General features: G+C 39.4%; 1 protein-coding gene across 1 annotated transcript in view; it reads right to left on the reverse strand.

Annotated features, from left to right (window-relative positions):
• Positions 1-936: 936 nt before the first annotated feature.
• syt9a (synaptotagmin IXa) overlaps positions 937-23,794 on the reverse strand; it is a 29,375-nt gene continuing 6,517 nt past the window's right edge. The window contains exons 2-7 of the mRNA XM_061710853.1: positions 20,543-21,038; positions 18,791-19,346; positions 7,552-7,672; positions 7,284-7,455; positions 6,933-7,062; positions 937-1,655 (exon numbers count right to left, since the gene is read on the reverse strand). Coding sequence (XP_061566837.1) covers positions 1,587-1,655; positions 6,933-7,062; positions 7,284-7,455; positions 7,552-7,672; positions 18,791-19,346; positions 20,543-21,038 — 1,544 coding nt within the window. The 3' untranslated portion in view covers positions 937-1,586. The remainder of the gene's footprint in view (positions 1,656-6,932; positions 7,063-7,283; positions 7,456-7,551; positions 7,673-18,790; positions 19,347-20,542; positions 21,039-23,794) is intronic.

Here is a 23,794-nt window from a genome sequence, read left to right on the forward strand (position 1 = left end):
ATTTACACTGATAAAGCAATGTTGTTGTTTTTTTAAGTTTAGACATCCATATATATATATATATATATATTTTTTTTTTAGTGTTTATTGCCTTTTTGGCCTGTGATGTCACTGGCAGTAGCTTCATTACTGCTAAAAAAAACAAGTTCTGTTAACATGAGATATTCATTACTTCTTGACCAAGGTTTTTTTCCCCATATGTTATATGTATATATGTTTTTAGGTGCTAGCAGTCTTTATTGAAAGGCGACAGGGCAAGAGTTGAACCTGGACCAACTACAATAAAGACTTACTAGGCGTTTGCATCCTGGCATTCTGTAACATTCACGTAAACGTATGTCACAATTTTACTCCATTGGTCTTCATATTCTGGCCCAGGTGGACACAAAAGTGACACAAACAAATGCGCTTACACACATGACACCGCCATTCCAGAAACTCAATGTTGTGTGCACGTCAAATTCACGGCATGCATGTGCGCACCATTATATCAAAACAATAATGGCAGAGGAGACAATGCCATAAGTTTTCATCATATTGTTATTGACTTTGCTATACTAGTAATGGGTGAATACAAAAAATCTAATTCAACCAGAAAGCCGTGGAAAAATAATTAACTTTTAATTTCATTGAAATATGTGACCTGGGATACAGCAAATAACTAATGGATAAAGTAGCTCAGAACTGATATGGTTTGAGTACCATAACTGTGACCGACCACAAATGATCCCCCTTGGATTTGTTATGAAGGGACAACACCACCAACCTCCTCAGATTGTATGCCTTTCTGGAGACTAGTAGCTCTTACATACAGGTAGAGAGAGCTGAAATGGGGGAAATGTTCTGCAAAGAAAAGCTAATATATAAGGACCTACTGTTTATGGGACACCCACTGTGCAAATGAGCTGTTTGGCACCTCAAGACAGGTTATGCGTCTTTTATTTTATTTTCGATACAAATGCCCAGATAAATTAATTGGGTTAACCATATTATTTTTTCTGGAGTACCATTTATTTCTAACATTTAACATATTTTACATACAGATATTCAAAAAACTAGCTGTCACTGCACATCAACTGACAAAACGACAGCTCTTGCAAAAATAGAAACAAACATACAAGTAGAACAATCCCACCAAACCATGACCTCATGCACCATTTTACCATCAATGTTTAAAAAAAGGATCAAAACAGTCATTTTACTGTTTGTTTTAAGAACACTGTCCTAATCTAGACTCATTTCATCAAACAAGTTCCAAGACTATGTTGAAAAAAATGTTAAGAAACAAAAATATTCATACTATAACTGTATAAACCCAGGAATAGCACAGACTTAAAATGTCTGCACACGCCTGTCATTTTTCTAGCAGGACATGATAAAAAAAAGAAACGAAAAGGACAAAAAAAATAGCCATCCTTGTGGTCTTTCAACATGCAACTGATCCACATTGGCAGCATTCAATACAGCTTGTGTCTCTCTTTTCCATAGTTGTGGATATCTTAATCTCTGTGGTAGGGCCATATATGAGCAGCATTCAGCGGAAGCTTCAGGTTTATCCGTGCCCTTATGAGAATTGGTGCTCAAGGCTACGGAGAAGGAGGGGTCTTCAGGGAATTACAGGATCCTCCCTGGCTACTACCTGTGGTCCCCTGGTACTGAGAAAAGAATTAAGTGGAAACAATTAATATTTTGTCACAAGTGTGGAAAAAAGTCAACAAGGATGAAGAAAAAATAATTACAAATCTCTCTGATAAGATATACATACACACACACACACACACACACACACACACACACACACACACACACACACACACACACACACACACACACACACACACACACACACACACACACACACACACACACACACACACACACACACACACACACACTATTTTCTTTTATACAGCATCTGCACTGGTTAAATAATGACAGCTTTTCCAGTGGCTTACTTGGCACACAAATGCATAAATTTGCGTGCTTTTAAAACATGAAGTCGTACAGCATTTTTATTTTGTTGTGAATGTAGGGCCCATGAAGCAAAAATGCAGGCTGAAACCATGCAGATGGATTAACTATGGTTTCTGTAAAGAAGATTTAAAAATACTTGTACAGGAAAGTACAGGAACAAAAAAGAAAGAAAAAGAAGTTCCTTTTGCCTAAAGAGAGCTGGGATAGCCTCCAAATTTTAATACTTACTCTCTCTTTGTTGTCTATAGTTTCCTGGACTGATTTTATCATCACATATTGTTCACATATTAATACTCTATTTACACAAATGTGATGATTCAAATTCTTTTGTGGAAAAAAAACTACTCGAACTAGAACAAGTCGACAGAAACACAGGCACAAGTCAATTATCAATATAACAGTCCACTCTTAAAATTGCACTCCATGCTTCATAAAAAAACAAAAAAACAACAACAACAATACATACGGTATGCATATTTATGCAGTAAGCGATGTTCATTGCCATGGTAACTGTGTCATAGGATTGGATATGGTCCAGAACAGGTTGGATCTTAGCCATCAGATCCAGACATGCCTTTTTTCAGATAAAATAGCATCACCCTCCATGGACTTTTTTTTTTTTAATGCAACGCAGTTTATATACATGCCCATTGCAGCTAACCAAAAGTCTCTTCATAGTCATTTCAACTACACACTACTTTATGCATGGATATTCTGAATATTCAGTGAGTATTGTGCTGTGATAAATGGACCGTAGTGGCTTTAAATTTATTTTATCGTCAAGTAAGCCATGCATTTTTAATAGCAGTTTTTAGTATCACAGGTTCTTTTTTTCTCATCTAATTAAAGAGTTTGAGTTCAATCAATCAGTTTATTTGCAGCATCATTCAATGGTATGCATCATAGCTCCTAATAGAGTGCAAATATAAAGAAACCCCTGTTTCAGAAAAATAATATGACAATATTTATTCATTTTTGCAGTTCAGGACTGTAACATATTCCAAAAAAGTTGGGACATTAAAGAGTTTACAATTTGTAATGTTTTTATTCATTCTATTCCTTCTCAATCTTATGGTGTGCAAACTGTTTTCCTTCTCAATTTTACCAGATTCTTTAATGAGGCCCAGTCAAGACTAAAAGTGGGCCAGAATGGGGTTTTACAAGGTCTTGTTGAAAAGTGCAGGGTTGTCCCTGCAAAAGATGTTGCGTTGAAGAATGTAACATTTGTTGAGGTACCCTTGCTGTACTCTCCTGTGCTAATGCTATGATCACAAAAATGTAATTGACCTATGCAAAGGTTACTGAAGTCGCCCCAGACTTCACAGAGCATGGCTGTTGGAGCTGCTAATAAAAACAGTCTGGATGGTCCCTTTTCTTTTCTCTCTGTTTATTTATTATTTAGCACTTTGCACCCATTCTGTCCAAAACAGATCTGATTCATACTGATTCATTAAATTTCCACTATGTATGTCCAGCCTATACTTGTACATTTTTTAAACAGTTTTAAGTGGCCTTTGTGAATGTAACTCTGCATTGCCGTACTCAAAGGTTTCCCAAAGTAATCCCTTTGGTTTATATTAGCTATTTGTGAATAACAATTCCTGATGCAGTGCTATCTAACAAACCAGAGATCCCATAGGTCCAACTTAAACCCTTCTTTCATCATTTTATAGTGGAAGCCTGAGGCCACGTTTACACACAGCCGGGTATTTACAAAAACGGATATTTCCCACTCTACGTTTTGAAAAATGCCATAATTTACACAAACCCGCATAAATACGCTGTTAAGGGGTGCTATGAGCAGCCAAACCTACAGGGGGAAGTGTAACGGAGCTTAAGAGTTTAAGCACTTAAATTCCTCAGATTCCTGGGATTGTTTTACAATATAATTCACTGTAAAAGGATAAATATATGCAAAGCCCTTCAAATATTTATTTGAAGAACATCATTCCTAAATATGTAAATTAATTTCCTGAGCATTTGTTAACAAAAGTGAAGATCCTCTGCACATTTTTGCTCCTCCAAGCCCTGAGTCCCATCAGTAGTGGAAGTGCCGCGGTCCGGCCGCACAGCGGTTTTGGTCTGTTCTCAGAGCGACCTCAGGTTCCACCAGGGTGGCTCAAAAGCAGGGCGCTTGCTGCCTGCTCAGCTGCATTCAGGATCATGTGAGATTCATAGGGTGACCCAGTAGTTTCTAAAGACATTTTTTGCACCATGGCCTTGTATTTTCCACTATAATACATGTAAAAAGGGATTACTCATGTCAAATAAAATGTAATTTTATAATTCTAAAATATATCATATCTCACAAAATCTCTTCTGAGACCCATTGAACTTTATTCCCACAGTCGTGGCGGGTTTTCATAATGTCAATGTATGAGTCAGACTATCGTCTGAACCCACTCATGGTGTTTTATTTTGAAAGCGACCAGATTCTGCATGTGTCTGATTTCCTGCTAGTTTGATCTGCTTTGTGTACATGGGCAACGATGGAGCAGCAAAATAGACCCGGTGTGTGTCTGTAGCAGAGCAGAACAGCCGGTCGCTTTTGGGACGTTCTAAACCGTGTTGCAACACTCGTGCTGGGATCATTCTCCTTGACTGGAATGATTGAGATTGCAGGTACCAGCATACACAGTTGGAGATGGTGGGACCTTGGGACAAGACTGGGGCTCTTTTATAAAACCACTTCACTGCCAGGGGATACTGTTTTTTTCTGTATACTCCATACAGACTCCACACAGGATGCGATAAACTGCACAATCAAAAACATACTCAGAAACCTGGGAAATCTGGGAACATTTACAGTGTTCAAATGACCAATGGACCTTACATGCAATATCCTATAATGCAGTGGGCCACCACAGGAGAAGCTCGTCACAGTGGTTTAATGACCAGTTTCTGGTTGCACATCTAGATGTAGCATACTTCCTACTAAAGATGACATTTGGAACAGTACGGAATACATAGTATACACATTGTATGCATGTTTTATATCAAATCATTTCACAATCACCTCTTCATATCACCTACTTGAAATAATGCCTTTTATTCTTTGGACTGCTTTTTTATGTTTTGTGACTTTAAAAACCAATAGAAGCCAGATTAGGTGGCTGAGGCCCCGTTTACACGGGGCAAAAACGTAGGCGTTTTCATGCGTTTTGGCCGTTCGTTTACACGAAAACGGAGGTCAAAGCCCCCAAAAACGATCATTTCTGAAAACTCCGGCCAAAGTGGATATTTTCAAAAACTCTGTTTAAACGTTTGCGTCTAAACAGAGAAAACGGAGGAAATCGGAGATTTACGTCACATTATGCGACAGAAACGTCACCAGCAGCGTCATGAGTGCGACCTGTGTTTACAATTTGTTTGGCCACCGTCAATATTTTCTTTTATTTTACCTGTTTTAAATTCTGTCAGACTCTCGTTCCGTCTTGGAAGTAAAGCCTGAATTATGGTCCCGCGTTAAATCGTCGCAGAGCCTACGGCGTAAGGTACGCGGCGATGCGCGCCGTACGGTGTGCGATCTGCATACCCTACGCCGTAGGCTCTGCGTTGGTGTGACGCGGAACCATAAATCAGCCTTAACTGGAAGTTACACGTGTCATTTGTTGATGTTTTTTCCAGGATTCTGATTGGCTGGCATGACGTTACCAGCGTTTTCATGCGAGTCCGTGTAAATGAGGATATTTTTGAAAACGGAGAGGGGAAAATATCTGTTTTTGTAAATACCCGGCTACGTGTAAACGTGGCCTGAGGCATCTGGTCAGGATACCTCTAGAATGCCTCTCTGGGAGGTTTCCCAGGCATGTCCAGGCATGTCCAGGCATGTGGGAGGAGACCACAAGGAAGACCCAGGACATACTGGAAGGACTATTACCCATTTTCCTTTACCAAACCGGTTCCAGGGCTGGTTCTGGGCATGTGCCGGTGCTGGTTCACAACTGTTTCAACTTGCAAACCAGCTGAGAACCCTTTGCTTTTTTTATAGCTCAGGGTGCTAAGGGGAGATACGTCATTACGTCACTGCAAACGTCAGTTACATCGCTGCGTTTTCCATTGGCGTGAAAGGTGAAGCAACAACAACGTATTTGCTCTAATACGGACTTCATCTGCGTAGCACCACAGTGCTAAAAGACAGGTTGTTTCCTCCACAGACCACTGCTGCTTTGCTGCATCCATATTAATTTGTTGCTTATTTGAAAATGTCTTTCTATTGCCGTTGGTCTTAACAACTCGACGTAAGCGGTTCTTTCCTCTAGCCCAGCAGAGAGTTGGTGCTACCTTGGTACCGTATTTTCTGTCATGGAGCCAGTTATTTGTCAGTGGGAACAGAAAGCCTGGTTCCAAACTCAGCACTGGCCCAGAACCAGCCCTGGAACTGGTTTGGTGACTGAGATCCCCCCAGATGAACTGGTCAAAGTGGCTGGGGAGAGGGAAATCTGGGCTTCCCTGCTTTGGCAAGTGCCCCCTTTGAACAGACTCTAGATAAGTGGTAGGAGATGAGTTTTTTTGATGAAAAAAATGTATACAATATGACTCCATGTGTCTTTTTTTTAATATATACGGTATGTATTTTAGTTTTTTGTTAAATGTAGCTTAATTTTTTTACTTTTAAAATATTATTTTCTATGTCATTAACTGGCTCTTTCTAGCAAATTGCCTGACATGACAAAAAGAACTGTAAAACTTTTCGCTTCAGGCTGCATTGCTTCATTGCATTGGAGATTGTTATAGTGGAAGATTACCATCAGTTCATAAATATATTCTAATCTCATTTAGTTTTGAAATATCTTCTTATGTATAGTGTTGAGCTTTCTAACCGTTTATTTTTTTGGTTGGTTTTGATGGCAAACAATTCTATTTTTGGATAAAAAAAAAAGAATATTGTTCAAATCCTGGTCATCCCTCAACGCTTGGAGTCACATGTTACATTCATTACAGAAAAGTCGACTCACCTCAACGACAGGATGCCAGTGGGCGACAGGTTTTCGGGGATATGTGAGCATTTCACTCCAATGTTCTCGACCGAGGCTGTCAGCATCATTGCCGACCCGACACACACCGATGACCTCATTGTGGCCTACACTATAGGTGCAGTAGGGAAAAAGAGGAAGAATGTCTTCAGTTTATTCTAAGGAGAATGTTACATCGACATCGAATGTGAAAATACTGCAAATGTGAACCCTATCTTAGAACAACGAAAACAATATACAAATTTGAAAAGAAAATTATCTAAATGTGTCTTCAATATAGTTCCTTTGTGACATGGAAAATATAAAGAAATATGACTGTATGAAGATCCTAACCGATCATAGTCCATCACTGCGATCAAAAGACTGATCTGTTCTATGTTCTCCGGAGGGACATCAAAGACAATAGCCTCATTATAAACTGGATTCAAAGTGTTCCTCTTTGTTGAAGTCTTCCTCTTCTTTAGCCTGCGACCATCACACATCAGAGAAACCTTTACGTATGGATCTGTAAGAATGTGCGAAACAGGTAGGGCGAGTGTTCATTTACAGCCAGGATACTAGTGGGACTTCATGGTAACAGACAGTATCAGACTTTAATTACCCGATGCACCGGTGATATCCATGGCCTTGAGATTACGAGCCTTTATCAGCGTAATGGTCAGTCGGCCCGCAGTAGGCAAGTAACAGAGGGAGAACATCAGATCCCCCAGGTCCACATTATCCTAAAAAAATGGCAACACATTTACTCTCACATGTATGTATAGTCTCTGACAGTATGAACATTTGACACACATATAATTGGACAGTTTTCTTTTTTCTAAACCATATCTTTTCTTCACTTGGCTCCAGTGAAAGCCTCACATATTTCACCCAGCATGAAGACTTGCTGTAGCTCACTCATCACCTGTGCTTGAAATACCCAGAACCCAGGAAGCGCACAAATGTTTGCAGTGACGGCAACTCCAACAGTCTCTTGCTGATCTTTTTGTGACGCTTGGAGCGGATTCACATCAGGTGTCACCAGCCACAGCATTTTACTGTTTTCATTTGCAAAGGGACGCTTGTTAAGTTTAATGAATGTATACACATGAAAACTGGGGAAAAGACTCTATTGTATCATAATAATTTCACAGAACTGCTCAGTTTACAGTAATTGAAATCAAATTCCTATACTAAATGAGGCGTTACAAACCGAAATGTGTCTCTTCTTGTTATGAAAAGCCTTAACTCCCAGAAACTGTAAAGGAGGAGGGGGGGAGGGGTACATTTCATGTACCATGTCCTTTACGTGAAGAGTTTAAAGACAGGAAGATAGAAAGTTAAAAAGGATAAAACAAATGAGATGCAAAAAATAAATGTTGTCGTGCAGTGTGGTGGATTATTGTAAAGATTATTGTAACAGTAAAGAAGGTTTTCAACCTTGATTTAAAGCAACTGAGAGTTTCAGCAGCCCTGATGCATTCTGGGAGTTTGTTCAACAGGTGAGGAGCATAAAAACTGAACGCCACCTCACCGTGTTTGGTTCTAACTCTTGGGGCAGGAAGTAGGTGTGACCCTGATGACCCGGGGGTTCTCACTGGGGGGTGGGGGTATTTTTTAATATCACTGTTACAGTTTATATTGAGCTTTTATCCATCTATTATCTATAACATTTTTCTCACACTTTTGTTCACATGGGTCTGCTGGAGCCTATCACAGCTGTCTTTAGGTGAGAAGCAGTGCTACTTTATTACAACTCTGATCCTGAATAGATCTGAAACAAGTGTAGAAAATGGATGGATGCATGGAAGGATGATCTGTCTCCTAACAGGAGAAATAAAAAAAAAATACAATAAACAGTTGTTTTTTTTTACCTCACACAATCCAAAACTGTGCACATAAAGTTAATTGTTGAATCTAAATTGAAAGTGAGCAGTTCTCTATGTTTTCACTGTGATGACAGCAGACTAGCATTTCACCCTGTGATGCCTGAGGTTGGAGCACCTGGAGCCAAGACATGAGCAGAAACCCTTCTGATACTGTACCGAACTATCAAAAGCACCAAAAGTCCAAAACATTAAACGAACAGAAATGATAAAGTTTATGGGTAGGAAAAGCTAGTATAAACTCTAATAATGAGGAGTATCAAAGTCAATTTGAAAATAAGTATCTTGTTTCACAGACTTCTACTCAGGAGTGAGGAATGAGTGAGGTGGGCCAAACTCCTCTGCTATGATGGCATCAACCTTTTTGTGAACACAGTACCAGTCCCAATTACTGACAGAGACGGAGAAGTCATGACTCATGGGCTGTGGAAGTTTAACACAACTTGAACAGCTGAGCAACTTGATGACACATCCTAAATCCATAAAATACAGATTTGCATAAATCTGGTAAAAATGTCAATATACTTTAATGATCACTATTTTTTTGTTTTATCATGTAAGGTGATGCAAATTGTTCAAAAGCGTATATGTGCAGCTACTCCTTTAAAACCATATACATACCATCCTGTTTACAGGCTTTTGCTCTCAAATTCCATGTGCCCCCTCTACAGGGGGCTCTGGTAATCAACAGGTTTTAATCCAGAGTTTCTAACCCCTTGTTACTGGGCCACAGTCTGAATATAGACGTAGAGAAAGATAGAAAATTGTGATTTCACTTCCTGAGACCGAAATGGCTTTGTGCCCTGACAAGTCCCCCTTTCAAATCAGCTTTTCAGCAAGATTCTACAACAATACATTTTTAATGTTTGAGATAAATTAACCAACAAGCATTAAGGAAAACTCGGTCCGCATCCCAGAGCAATCTTGTAACCTTTTACATGATGCATGGTCTGCAGTTTTTGTACAAAAGCAAGATATATATGGGAGCAACAGATATTTTCAGAAGCTCCAGGTTACATATCACATTGTAATCTTTGATTAAACAGGCTGTTAGTCATTTTTCACATAATGAGGAATGGGTTATGGGTCACGCTTACAAGAAGTCACGAAGCCAAAACCATCAATAGCTCTTGTTTGTAGTGTCCATGCCATTTTCAAAATCATTAAAAAAGAAAACACATGTTCTTCAATTAATAAGCAGCCTGCTTTTGCTTTAGAGCTCAACAAACCAAATCGGGTGATAAAGCGACAATATGGGCGATCCTTCTGGGAATCAAGAGCTAATGAAAATCCGATTATTCATATGTTGTAGAAATTAAAAAAAAAATATTCTTGCCCTGTACTGCTGTCCAAAAATAATTACCTCATTTATGAGAGGCATCTGTGGAAATGTCTGGGAAAAGGCATTTATGCAAGTTTAATCGCCTCTGTGTGTTGCGTTTCAGTGATGAGCTCAGGGCTGCAAAAAAACAACAGCAACAATAATAGTAAGGACAAGCAGTGTGAGGAGGAAGCATCTCCGATCGTGTGAATCATCAGCTCCCCTCAAGCACCTCTCTCTAAGGATTCTGCTCTAAATCAGTAGTATTGATTAACGATTAATCAAGTTCATAAGTGTGAGCGATGACCCTCAAAGCAACCATAATTTGAAAGTTTACACAAAAATATCGATACTTTTATCAATATCTCTGGCACATTGTCAGAATAATCATCGCCATGCCTTTTTTCTTTTCTTTTCTTGGACACTCATGGGCACTCCTTACCTGTTCTTCAAGAACCAAGAAAAGAAGTCTAGTTGCCTTATATTGATGCTTTTTAGGATTACAATAATTGAGACAACTTTACACCAGCATATCAGGATTTTTTTCTTAATGAGAGCTCTGAATTGTTGTGTTTTTTTTTCAAACAGACAAACAAAGCAATACAAAAACAAAACAACAAATAAATGTTTTTGCTCAGATTTCTTCTTATATGTGGGCGTGTATTTGGGTGTGTATGTATGCATGTGTGTGGTGTGGTGTGTATGAGTATGATGGTTTTCTAGAATGATGGTTATTTTAGGAGAGAGACAGCAGCAAAAAATAAATAAATTGGGTGAATAAATAAATAAATAAATAAATAAATAAATAAATAAATAAATAAATAAATAAGGAAAAGTTATAAAGAAATAAAATGTTATCATTTTGAAATTATTTTGCATTGCAGTTTTATCAGCTGTTGGGATTGCAGAGTATTAGCTGAAAGCAATAATTACAAGGGCAGATGTCTGTTTAACACAATCGTTGCCCTTTCGCAAACATTACTCCAACCTTTTACTAGAGGTACAACTAGAGACAGTATCAATCTATTCCCTCACCAACACGTACGACAGTAGCATTATTGTCCACTTAGAATGGGGTAATATCAGGCATTACTGAATTGTGGCTCTATTGCGTCCACTGCTCAAATGTTGCGTCCATCATAAACTGATTAAAGTTCAACTTTTCACAGATCAATGCAAACGTCAGCAAATCAAATTGCAGCTACAAACCTAGTGGTAGACAAGGAAATTAAAAGGTTTTTGAGTCTTTTGGATGCAAATCCACCTCACCCAATTTTGATTTAAATTATATTCACATTATTTCTGAAATCAGTTTCATACATATTAATTAGGAACAAGTCATGTGAGAAGTTTTAAAATCTACACGTTCCTCATAAATGGCTGCATGAAATGCGTAATTGGACAACAATGGCAGCTTTCTCCCAATTTAAAGGCATTGTTAATGCGAGAGTTTGGAGGGATCAGTCTTCAGGGACTACTGTGAACTGCTGGCACACGATGATCACTGGTTTATCAGCCGATTTAGTTTAGCAAGAGCAATCCTTCTGGATCTCTGCGCTGAGTTGGTCGTAGTGTTACAGAGGTAGACCGGGAGAAGTTCTGCCATGTCAGAGCCAGTACAAGTCCTCACCACAGCTCAGTCCCTAACAACAGCAGCCTGTGTTGTTGTACGGGCATCTCTCAATGAGCCGTGTGGGATGGCCCAATCCGAATGACACCCAGATATTCAAAATGACCCTACACTGTCTCTGAACAGGCAAATATTCATATGCAGTTTGCAGGCAACAGTCGAATCCCACTTTTTTTTTTAAAAGAAAGAGTCTAATCCCTAAAATAAGTGGAGGGAGGTGGGGGCCATCACTCTGTGTGGAGTTAGCCCTGTACATCCTCCTGTGGAAGCAACCTTTCTTTTTACATTGACTTTATTGTCAGACTTATTTTTTTCTTTATTTTGGCTATGGTGTGATGTTCCGATCCTGCAGCTTACAGCTTAGTCACACACTCCCAGTCAATATATTTTCTTTACTACTTAGACCAAGCGAAAGACCTCTGAATAAAATGTTTTCTTTCTTCCTTCCACCTAAGATACAAGTAGACCAGTTTCACATTCTGGTGACATTTTCCTCTTTTTTTTGACATTTCTGGTGTGTTTATCATTGTTATTTAGAAAAAAGGTGAATGGATGCTTCATATTTGCAGCCAATTTTGGCAAGTCTACAGGACCATATTCATTAAACCAGCTGAAGATGAATTATTCTTTAAATCATGAATCATTAAGTTTAATAACTGTATGTAAAAGCAGAATTTCCGATACGAAGACTGACAGAGACAGAGAATCAAATAATGGTTTTGAAAATCTCAACCCATATTTTAAATAATCTTTACGTCTGAGTAGTATACAGGGTTTTGACTGGAGCCTTGTCTAAAAAAAAGGAAAGAAAAAAAAAGCTGAATGTACAGGTTTTGCATTTCCCAAAGGATAAAGATTTCACTAATCACAAACATTCTTTACAATCTCAGTTCACAATGAAAAATGTCAAATATCTCTATTTTTTTTTACTTTTAAAGTGAACATGTCCACAGATGTGGTTGAGATCTCTTCTGAAATCCAGTGATTTGTTAAACCCGGTGGCCTCCGCCGGGTAATCTAATGTTGACGGATGAATTTGAAAGCGCTTATGGTAAATTATTTTTCATTTTGAACAGATTCTCTATGCCATTCTAAGGTCCCTCCTGCCAGCTCAATCTGCAGTGTGCAAATTGCCACAGTTTAGTCACAGCTGAGCACCAACACTCTCGAGACTGTGCCTGTATATGTAGTGGAGCAAAGCAGACAGATGCATCTGAGACACTTCTAAACGGCACCTTCTGATTGGACCACTCATTGACAAGAGGGACACAATACACAGCACCTGATGTGAACCAGTTGGACCCCAACCCCCACCACCCATTCCAGTCCAACCGCTCATCCACAGTTGGACCCAGGGATTATATAAGGCAGGGTGGAGGTTTTGACTGTACAGAAGCCAAGAGTGGCATCTCCTCTCACATATTCACATTTGGCTATTTAGCCAAGCTATTGTTTCAAAAAAGGGAGCGTGACGGATCTATTAATAGCAGTTTCAATTTTTGTGAAGACAATCGTGGCCATAGTCAAGAATCTTAAGGATTGACAGCCAGCGTATTGCAGCAGACAATCCTATGCTTGGATGATCAAAGGCGAGGTCAAGAGAAGATGAACTGTCTCATATTTTAATTCAGAGTGAGAGTGGCACTGAAAGCCCCCCAAGGCAAGTGCTTGGAGGTTTCAAAAACAGGCTAAGAGAAGATGAAGATGATTATTGAGAGTGAAGGGGCACTAAGGGATTCAGAAGCTGAAATGTCTAATGATATTATCAGCTGAACTGACAGTGACAGCAAAACTGATGGAAATCCAGAACTACCGACTTCCTCTGCTTTAACACCTGGATGATCTCGGAAAAAATGCAAGTGAGGTGTAAGAAGAACATGTGAGGTAGCTTACAGTGCATACAAATGTCTGCCACCATAAAGGTACTTTCCATCTCCACAAGTGCTTTAAGCTAAGTAACTAGTGGACTGTATTTCCTTGTTTTCTCTACTGCCAGAGGGACAAACACTTGATCATTTGTACTCAGGTCTCAGAGCCATTTCCCACATCAAACCTTTATATAATCAGACCCACACACCTCTGTTTCCATGCTGTGGTAATGATGTGGTACTTATCAAGAACAACAGCAGCCTCAAAGGACAAATTAAGCTAACATTTGTTGTTATACTATTATATACTTTCCCTTACTATTACTTTAATAATAATAATAATCTCTTTATTTGTCAGTATACAGAGAAATACATCAAAATTTATCCTCTGCTTTTAACCCCTCACTAGTTACTCTAGGAGCAGTGGGCTGCCATTATTCTGGCGCCCGGGGAGCAATTAGGGTGAAGGGCCTTGCTCAGGGGCCCAAAGTTGTTTATCTTGGTTGCCAAATAGCAAAAGCGAAGACTTTTATGCACAAAATTGTGGTTGAGTTGACATGAGATATCTCATACTGGCAGTTAGGAAATATAAAATATACATTTGGGTTGTTAGATTTATGTCTGTGACCTACAGTCTGTCAGTACCCTTTCTGGCCAAAATAATGATTGTGCCACATCATGATTAAAGACATACTGCTGTGGCTCATCTGTCTTGGTTCATTGAGTTCCAAGAGATCAAATTAGTTAACAAAGCAATTAATGTAAAAAAAAAAAAAAAAAAGGATTGCATCTTTACTGCTCAGACTGAGATATCGGTTACAACAATCACAGATAACCTTTTAATAATTCTCCATGGATATTGTGTCAAAGAGATCGTCAGTCAGCAACCCCTAATGTCTGGAAAATCGCAACTGGATGGCTAGTAAAGCAAAGTGATCTTTCTTTGTCAAGGCATTCAAAATTGTAGCCTGAAATTGTCTTTAATTAATCAGTAACTTATTAAATAAGACATGCACACACAAACACACACGCAAAGTCTCCCAATAACTCTAGTTTGCTTGCACCTGTCAGGATTTGACATTTCCCCCAGTTTCAGTTCTGTCTTGACCCTCCTGTTTCCCATCTGCCTCGATTGTCTGCACCTGTGTCTCGTTATCCTCTGTGTATATCTAGTCTTGTCTTTCCCCTGCTTCTCGCTGGTCTGTACTGTTTGCGCCCTCCATGTTCTCCTCGTCAGTTTTCTTGTTCATGTTCCTGGTCCATTTTTGATGATGATTTTCTTAAGCAGCGTTTTTGCTTTTATTTAATAAATCCTGCTTTTTGTGAACTCCTGCCTCCCGCTCTCCTGCGTTTGGGTCCTCATCAAACCATTCCTGACAGAACGGACCAGCCAATATGGACCCAGCGGGAGAGTACATCACCCTCCTTGAGTTCTTCTGCCGGGAGTCGGAGAAGAACAAATGCGCCGGGTCGAGGAGGAGGAGTCCCCTCCTGGCTCGAGGGGGCCCAGGTGTGTTCAACCCCAGGGGAGACGACGTCGGCGCCAGCCCCAGTCTTTTCCTGTTTCGGCGGTAATCCCGGGCGCATCGTCTCCTACTCCGGCGGTGGTCCTGGACGCATCGGCCTCTGTTCCTGTTCTGGCGGTGGTCCCGGACGCATCAGTTCTTGCTCCTGTGATGGACCCCTCAGCCGGTGCCGAGGACCCGGTGTCCCCCGAGGCCGGCTCCTCGGGTTCTGCCTGACCCGCCTGCTACGTCCCGAGACCGACCCCCTGACCCGCCTGCTACATCCCGAGACCGACCCCGCCCGAACTGTCTCGCTGGTCTGCCCGGCCCCCTGGATTGTTTTTTTTTTTGGGACATCTGGGATCTGTCCATTGAGGGGGGGGTTATGTCAGGATTTGACATTTCCCCCAGTTTCAGTTCTGTCTTGACCCTCCTGTTTCCCATCTGCCCTGATTGTCAGCACCTGTGTCTTGCTATCCTCTATGTATATTGTCTTTCCTCGCTGGTCCGTACTGTTTGCTCCCTCCATGTTCTCATCAGTTTTCTTGTTCATGTTCCCGTTCCATTTTTGATCCTGCTCAGCAGCATTTTTGTTTTTGTTGAATAAATCCTGCTTTTTGTGAACTCCTGCCTCCCGCTCTCCTGTGTTTGGGTCCTCATCAAACCATTCCTGCCACCAAAACAATCAAGCATTCAAATGCAGATTGAGATTTGAGTTTGAGATGCATAACTCTTTTTTCCAGAGATTATGATGCAAATTTATTCTTTTTAACAAATGAACATTCACACACCGGCGTCTCTGCATTTGGGCCCAGTGGGACCACGCCCAGCCAGCTGTCGCTATGGAGCAAAATGCTGCTTTGAAGTAAATATAACAATTGTCTTTATCTCAGATGTAATTATGTGAAGACCGATTCTCTTACAGAACAATTCTGTTCTATAGACGTGTGTGTGTGTATATATATATATATTGTCAAAGGTATTTCTCAGAATGTTGACGAGCTTAGTAAGATTATTCCTCACAAAACATCTGAAAATGGGGCCCTCTGGTGCTTTATTAGGCAATAAACTACCTGAAATTCCAGTGCACATGTCCAACAAGATCTCGGTAGATTGCTGTGGGGCAGAATTACGATGATCTCATGCTGAGACCATCCAATTACAATATTGGGATGACTTACGCCTGTACGTAACGTATAGGACATCAGTTTTGGTGGATGGTAGGATGGGCAGCAAGATTGGTTATTTTTTTTAGTAACCCAGACTAAAAAATGTATAAAGTAGACTCTTTAATCCAAGTGAAATATATAAATATAAACTATATGATATATATTGTAATATAATTTGCATTTGTGGTGATGGGGAAAGAGTATTTCCCTTACTTGAGTGTGTGGAGTGTGATAGGGAAAAAGTATTTCCCATACTTGGTGAAACCCAAACTGCTGAGAGCAGCAGGATAGAGCCTTTGCCGACTAAAGGTGCAGACTACTACTCTGCCCAAACAAAGATTAACAATGAGAACACCTTATCAACATTTTGTCTTCTAGAATGTATCATCCTCTACTCTTTAAAATCAGTATGCTTTCTTCGTCCGTTGTCAGTTTGCATCGAGATGCCTGATGTATGTTTTGACCCTTTTGCATGCAATTGCTTACTTAAATCTACTGAAATCTGGAACATTTCTCAAGTCTTAATCTTGGTAGCTGAGAAACATAGTTTTCAGTTGAGTTATTCACCTAGTTGGACAGAATGTGTTAGAGACATTTGTAAGATCTAAGAAAAGATCATGTTTCTGAAGGCATGGTTTATTTCGGTGTGGTGGTGCACCACAATCATTTACATTTAGCAGAAACCTTGCATTTCATACTGATCAAATCAAGTCTCTTGCACCCCACTGGACTTTTCATGCCAACACTACTGCATTCACATCTTTTATTTAATTCACCTTTTTCCATTTGTAGGAGTCGTCACAACGGATATTTGATCTGGTACCGGTTGGAACCATCACTAATATTATTATTAGTAGTATTATTATTCATTTACTTATGTTCAGTCAGGCTACATCATAGACCATGACTTGATAAACATGATTATCTAACTCCATAACAGTTACATGGCTCATGTCACACACTTCAATGATTGTTGTTAGTTTCAAAATTCACTTCTAAACATTTTCTATTAGAAATTTCAGTTTTTTAATGCTGATAAAAAAACATTTTTTAACTAACTACAAAAATGAGCCAAACTGAGACATCTTCACTTTAACTTCTGAGGTGTGTGTGGTGTGACATCGTGGAGGATGATGATTTTTAAAATGAAGCCGAAGGCATCAATATTTCAGTCTCTCTATAATGACTGAAGACAAACCAGGAGCGAGGTGCCCCAAGCTCTGCCACCCAGACATGAAAGTGGAGAGTAATCCCATTCCCCAACTTCAAAGTGATGAAGATAATTACAATTTGAAAAAACAGTTGTACTTTATGAGAAATAGTCTGAAAAAAAATGGCAGAGCTCACCGTACAGCTGTTTGAGCTGCATGTAGATTTACCCAAGTCCTGTGATACAAAAAAACGAATCGGACCTCTCCACAGAAACTGAGGATTTTTGTTCCCAAAATGTCTCCAAACTGCAGAAAGTTACAAGCCTCCAACGTGATGTCCTCAGTGAATTTTCATAATATGAGAATTTTATTTGAACCAGGATGCATGTGGACCCCACCAAAGAAAATGGCTGCACAAACAGAGGCTTCAGAACAAGACGGGGTTTCTCTGAGCTGGTGGGTGCCAGCGAGATCGAAATGATCTCCTAACCAGAGTGCGTGTTTGAAAAGAAAAACCAACAGCCAATGTGAGACCAATGAAGACCTCCCTCAGTCACATATCATTATTCCTAAAGAGGATTGGTCCACTCCAAATGCAAACACAGGAGTCTCAGAGCTTCTGAGGGTCAACAAAGCAGATTTGGTCCCTGAACCAGAAGACGCCACTGAACAATGAAGAAAATACCATCACAGATACCACCAGACAGTAGTGACATGACATTGGAACTGTCACTGTAGAGTCCCTTCAACCACAGTTATTAAGTTATTCCAACAGTGGAGTTGTCTATTCCAGATGACTTGGCTGTACAAACTGGGACACCACAGGAAAACAAGATCTTGATGAATAAATGAATAAAATTCAGCACTCCAAAAAGTTGGTGTTAATACTACTGTAACATGAGAAGAAAATCAGGAACAAGAGAAACAGACTGTAACAGAGAATTTGTAAAGTTTTCACAAACAATAGCAGTTAAAGTTTTTGACATATTTCTTCATCTATAATAAATTCAGTTTGCTCAAACCTTTGACTCTTGTATACTTCTGCACTGTGTGGGTTTTCTCCAGATGCTCCATGTTTTTCCCACAATTTTTTTTTACATAACAATTTGACCTAATATACATTGAGTTTGAAATATAGTTCAGCACCCTTCACAGTCAATAACTGACATTTAAGTCTCTTTTGATACTGAAAAGGCATTTGAAAAGGCACCTGCGATTATCAGCCAACCTGACCGCATTTTTTTGGAGACCACTGTGGTAAAATATTTTTAATGTCACATTTAATTTTATTGCGAAACTTTAACATTAAATTGAAAAAACCAATGACTCACCGTGGAGACATATTGGATATCCCGGCAGAGTTTTGTCTCCCTGGGGAAATCTGCCAGATCCAGGAAGTTGTCCACCACCACTTGACCAATTATGTCATGGCGTGAAAAACGGTCGAAGTCATAGACACTGAAGTGTAGTTTACGTGTGGGAAGTTCAGAGTAGGCCACAGGAAATAGGAAGACCTCATCAAACACAGGGTTGAGTGTCTTGCGGTGCACCTTGGTCTGGTGCTTGGTCTTACGATCAGGCAACAGGTAGATCTTAACATAAGGGTCAGAGGTGCCAGAAAAGTCCTTGGCTGGAAGGTCCTCTGCTTTGTGGATTTTAACTATTAACTGTTCAAGGTCACAGTCAAATTTGAGGATGAAGTGGAGACGCCCACAGCCCACTCCGCTGCGACTGCCTTGATCTCCCTCGAGAGAACGCTGCTTGTAGAGCTCAGGTTTGAGGCGTCCGAGACCCAGCCCCATCCCAGTGAGGGAGTCCTGCCTTTGGAACTGGGCCACATTGAAGTCTGGGTTCGAGAGGTTCATATGTCTGCGAATGGACCCTTGACTGCAGAGAAAAGAAAAGGAGAAAAGACTGAAAAAAATCCAGTGAAAAAAGACATAAACCTCAGCCTTACAATTTGGGAGATACATTCACAATGAATGATTTGTCATGATTTAAATCTTAAGCCTATATTACCTTCTATGGCAGAATGCAAAGCACCTAATGAAGTCAGGCAGGAAGAAGTGGTGTTTACTAGGGGTGTGCAAACAAGGGTACCTCACGATTCGATTCGATTTCGATTATTGGAGCTTCGATTCTTCGATTATAACGATTGTCGATTCGATTCGATTATTGGTGCCACGATTCTTCGATTATTGTGATTTCTAATGCTTTTTTCCATACAAGATTGATTTTGTCTTCATCTGTGGCTACATTTGTAAATAAATAGCCAATCAATTAACTCAGTTCCTCTAACAACACTCATTAAGTAAATAACAAGGTTTTTTGAACATTTGACATGTATTTTTCAAAGACACAAAATAATTTATTTTATGACTATGTAAACATTTGCTCTTTGACTTACTTAACTTAGACCAGGGAAAGCTGCACTTGCATGAGAGCGCCCTCTATTGGCAGAAAACACTGAAAACGGTCAAGCCCTGGATTTAATGAGTTCATTAATTCAAGTAAACCAGATATGAACTTAGTGTAAACATATCTGCCATATTTCAAGTGAACAATAAGAAATGTGCATTCTTGAAAATGAAATGATTCAGCAGCTTATTCAGTCTGGAATCTAGATAGGATAAAAAAACATTTTTTTTTTTTTTTTTTTTTTTTTAATAATCGATTCTTAATCGTCACGTGACGCATCGCGATGCATCGACACATCGATGAATTGCACCCACCTCTAGTGTTTACAGGTATGAAGTATGTCTTATTTTCATAAAAGAGATCTGCAGTTGACATACTGGTAGCTGCAAACCCTGCCACACGTTGACCATAATTTTATATGCATTAGACATACCACAGTCATCCATATAGATGCAGAAACATGCCAATGTGTTAGCAGTGGACACTAATATGCCTAATAATGCCAGTGATGTGTTAAAATAGTATAAAGGGAATAATATAAGGTTAATGATATATTACCATATTAGTAAAGATAATATCAAGAAAATATGTTTTTTGTTTTTCAAGAAAAGGTTTAGTGATGGAAATGATGGAAATTATTAAATCAACAAGTAGCTTTTACTGACCCAATTTCAGAGACTGGACAACCACTTGGTGCAGGGTCCATGGTCGGCCTCTGCATACGCGGGTTAGTGTGAACTCCATTTTCACGGCTTTTGACCTGTGCATCCAGTGGTATGTCTGGGGATGTGTGGCTTATCTTCATAGCTGCCTCTGGAGTTGCCATGACCACAGGTGGGGGTGATACGGGAGTCACAGGAGCCTCCACGGACACAACAGATGCCACAGGAGTGGGCTCTTTGGCGATGGAACAGTGAGACGACTTACGGCGGTCGTGTACTGGGGGGTCCACGGCCGTGTACACTGGTTGTCTGGGTGCTAGCTGGGAAGGCAAAGGGCTCATGGTGGGATTGATGTGCCCATGGGCCTCCTTGGTAGTAGGGGAGAGTCCCCGCTCCCTCCATGGTATCCAGCAGAGCTTCCAAGAGACAAAAAGGGAGACACCAAACAGGGCCAGACCACAGGCTGTCACTACCAGGGATAGCAGGCTCACTGATATATCTGCGAGGGTGACAAAAGACAGGATATTAGGATTAGATTGTGTTCAAATGAGACTTTTCCTTTGTTGTGGAGCTATACTTCCACCATAATAAGCAACAAGTAGACTCTTTTCAGACAAATGATAAATGATAAAATGTAAAGGTGTTTTTAACTTCTAAACATTACCACAAATTATCTTTGTTTTACAGTTACAGCCAGCTATTTGTGATTTATACATTCTCGAATATTTTTTTGTAAAAAAAAAGAAAAAGATAATAATAACGAAAAATCTGTTATGGAACCTCAATAGCCCAAAATGTCAGACATTGACTGATACATGAAAAACATGTATTACTGTAAGTAATGGCTCTCACTGAAAATATTGTATTGTAGTGATAATACATTTACACAAATGAGAAATCAGCACATTAAAAAAAAGTGATTTTTCTATCCAGCTAGAGGCTGATTTCAGGATTCTGTTGGATTTTTTGTTGTTGTTGTTTTTTTTCTGTGCATAAATCCTTACTGATCCCAGAAGTGGAATGCTAAGTTAAAACAAAAACAGCAATAATTCTCATACTAAGATTTACTCGTAAACACAAACAATATTACATTATTATTTTACAAACAAGTACTTTTTAATTTTAAACTTAGGGCACAACCTTTTTATAATTAAATGCCATTAAAACTGGATACTGTTATGCAAGTTGTGAAAATGGAGTAAAAATATTCAGCTTTTGAAAACAAAACTGAAATGGTCCCCAACCAAAATGATTTTATCAGTCAAGATGAGAAAAGTCGTGAAGTCATTTACTCCTAGTTTACCTCAACATAAAAATGAGTAATGGTAAAAGCTTAGACAAAGCAGGTAGCCTGCCAGCAAACTTAATATAACTACTTTTAACATCTTGTTATTATTTGAAGAATGTCATGCACCCCAAGTAAACCCCAAAAGATTTCTGTGTTATTAGTTTAATTAGATTCATGCATCATAAATTCATCTCCATCCTAATCCACTTGTGGGCAGCAGCCAGTGACTGTGGGAGTATAAAAGTTTTACAGCTATTTAATTTTAGGCCTTATTCTGTCAAGTCATGGTTTATGGTTAGAGATTGGCACTAAACATTCCCACAGTGCAGGGTGTGCAAGTCGCCATGGACAGAGAGATGAGGTGTGAACCCATCGAGCCACCAACAGCTGTCTGAATCATTCCTGCTCTCACGAAGTCACTGACTTTTCATGAAAGTGTTAACGCACTGGAAGAAAAACATCACCAGCTATAAGACATGCCCTTAAAGCAATGGGTCTGTGTAACAAACACACAGATTTAGAAAAAATCTAAATGAAAGGAATTCATTTCTTTAGAGCAAATATAAACATATGAGAAGGAAAGCACACTCCTTTTTTATAAACAAAGAAAATAAAACCTTAAATAAAGACGTGGAATATTCACCATTTTATTATACATCGTACTAGTCTTTGGTGTCCCTTTTTTAATTACTGTTTTCATAAAATTCATACTCTCTCTTTAAGAGAATAAATACTATTCAGTCTCTTTAAGAGATTAGTTGGGATTAGTCAGGAACCTGACTCTCCTAAACCTGAATAGAAATGGAGTCCTAATTCATATTACTGCAAACATCTGTATAAAATAAAATACAGAAGCAGTGCATTATATGCTAAGATCACTCGCTTTTTCATATCGTGTATTCAGTGTGCAAATTTTCTTAAGTATTTTTGGGAGCATTAATGACTTTTATTTGACAGTCAGCAACAACCGGAAAGGGAAAGAGTGTGAAATGCAGCAGTGACCCACAGGTTGAGATTCAAACATGGGTCGACTGCAATGCGGATAAGGCCTCTGTACATGGGACTCAGGGTAGATCTGTATAACTCTCTCTCTGCTGTTCTCTCTATAATTCTCTATAATGTCTCTACCAACATATAAATTGGAAGATATGGCAGTGTTCAGTTGAAGATTTGTGGGCAGAAAGCTAAAAATCTGTCTTCTGGTGCACTTTCCTTATTCCTTCACAGTTGGATTCTCTTTGTGCAAACACCCCTCTCCTGGATTCTGAGTTAGCAGAAAGGCAAGACCTTTATCGTTTTGCCATTTCGCACAAAAAGCAAAAGTGATTTAGGGTCAGTGTTTTGTCATGAAGATCTAGTTTCATTTTCCAATTCAATCAAAAATGAAAAAAATACATTTGCATACTCTGAATTTGAAAATCAAGGAAATTACAATCAATCAGTTTTACACATGTAGCAATCTATCTCGATCACTCTCTGTGGTGTTGTGTGAACTTATTACACAAAAAAAGGAAATTGTGTTTTTTAATTATGTATTCACTCAATAGCTGAAATCAATACAGTTAAAAAAAAGTAGCTTTCTGTAATCTGATTCAAAGCAATGTAAATTAACTATTGTTGCCTCACTGTACTGTAAATTAAATCTAATTTGAAGCATAGCCTTCCACATAAAACATTGTGCAGATGTTTTAGACATGTCAGATGCTTTGATGCTTATCTTTCAGCTCCATCAGAGATCTGACCCAAATTCATGCTCCAACATGAGAATAACGTTTGAAGAGTGTTTGTGTAGTCTACCTGTCACTGAGTACAACACGCGCACCTCGTTTTAAGTGATGGCTCTGGAACAACGGGCTGCTTTTTCACTGATTGATACGGTGGAAGTTTTACGTTTCCAGACAGCTGCCAGTTCACATTCTTGCACTTCACGTCACCAGCCACCAAACATGCACCACACCTCCGTCATT

The sequence above is a fragment of the Cololabis saira genome, chromosome 2, assembly GCF_033807715.1.
Source record: "Cololabis saira isolate AMF1-May2022 chromosome 2, fColSai1.1, whole genome shotgun sequence".
In the NCBI taxonomy this organism is placed as follows: Eukaryota; Metazoa; Chordata; class Actinopteri; order Beloniformes; family Belonidae; genus Cololabis; species Cololabis saira.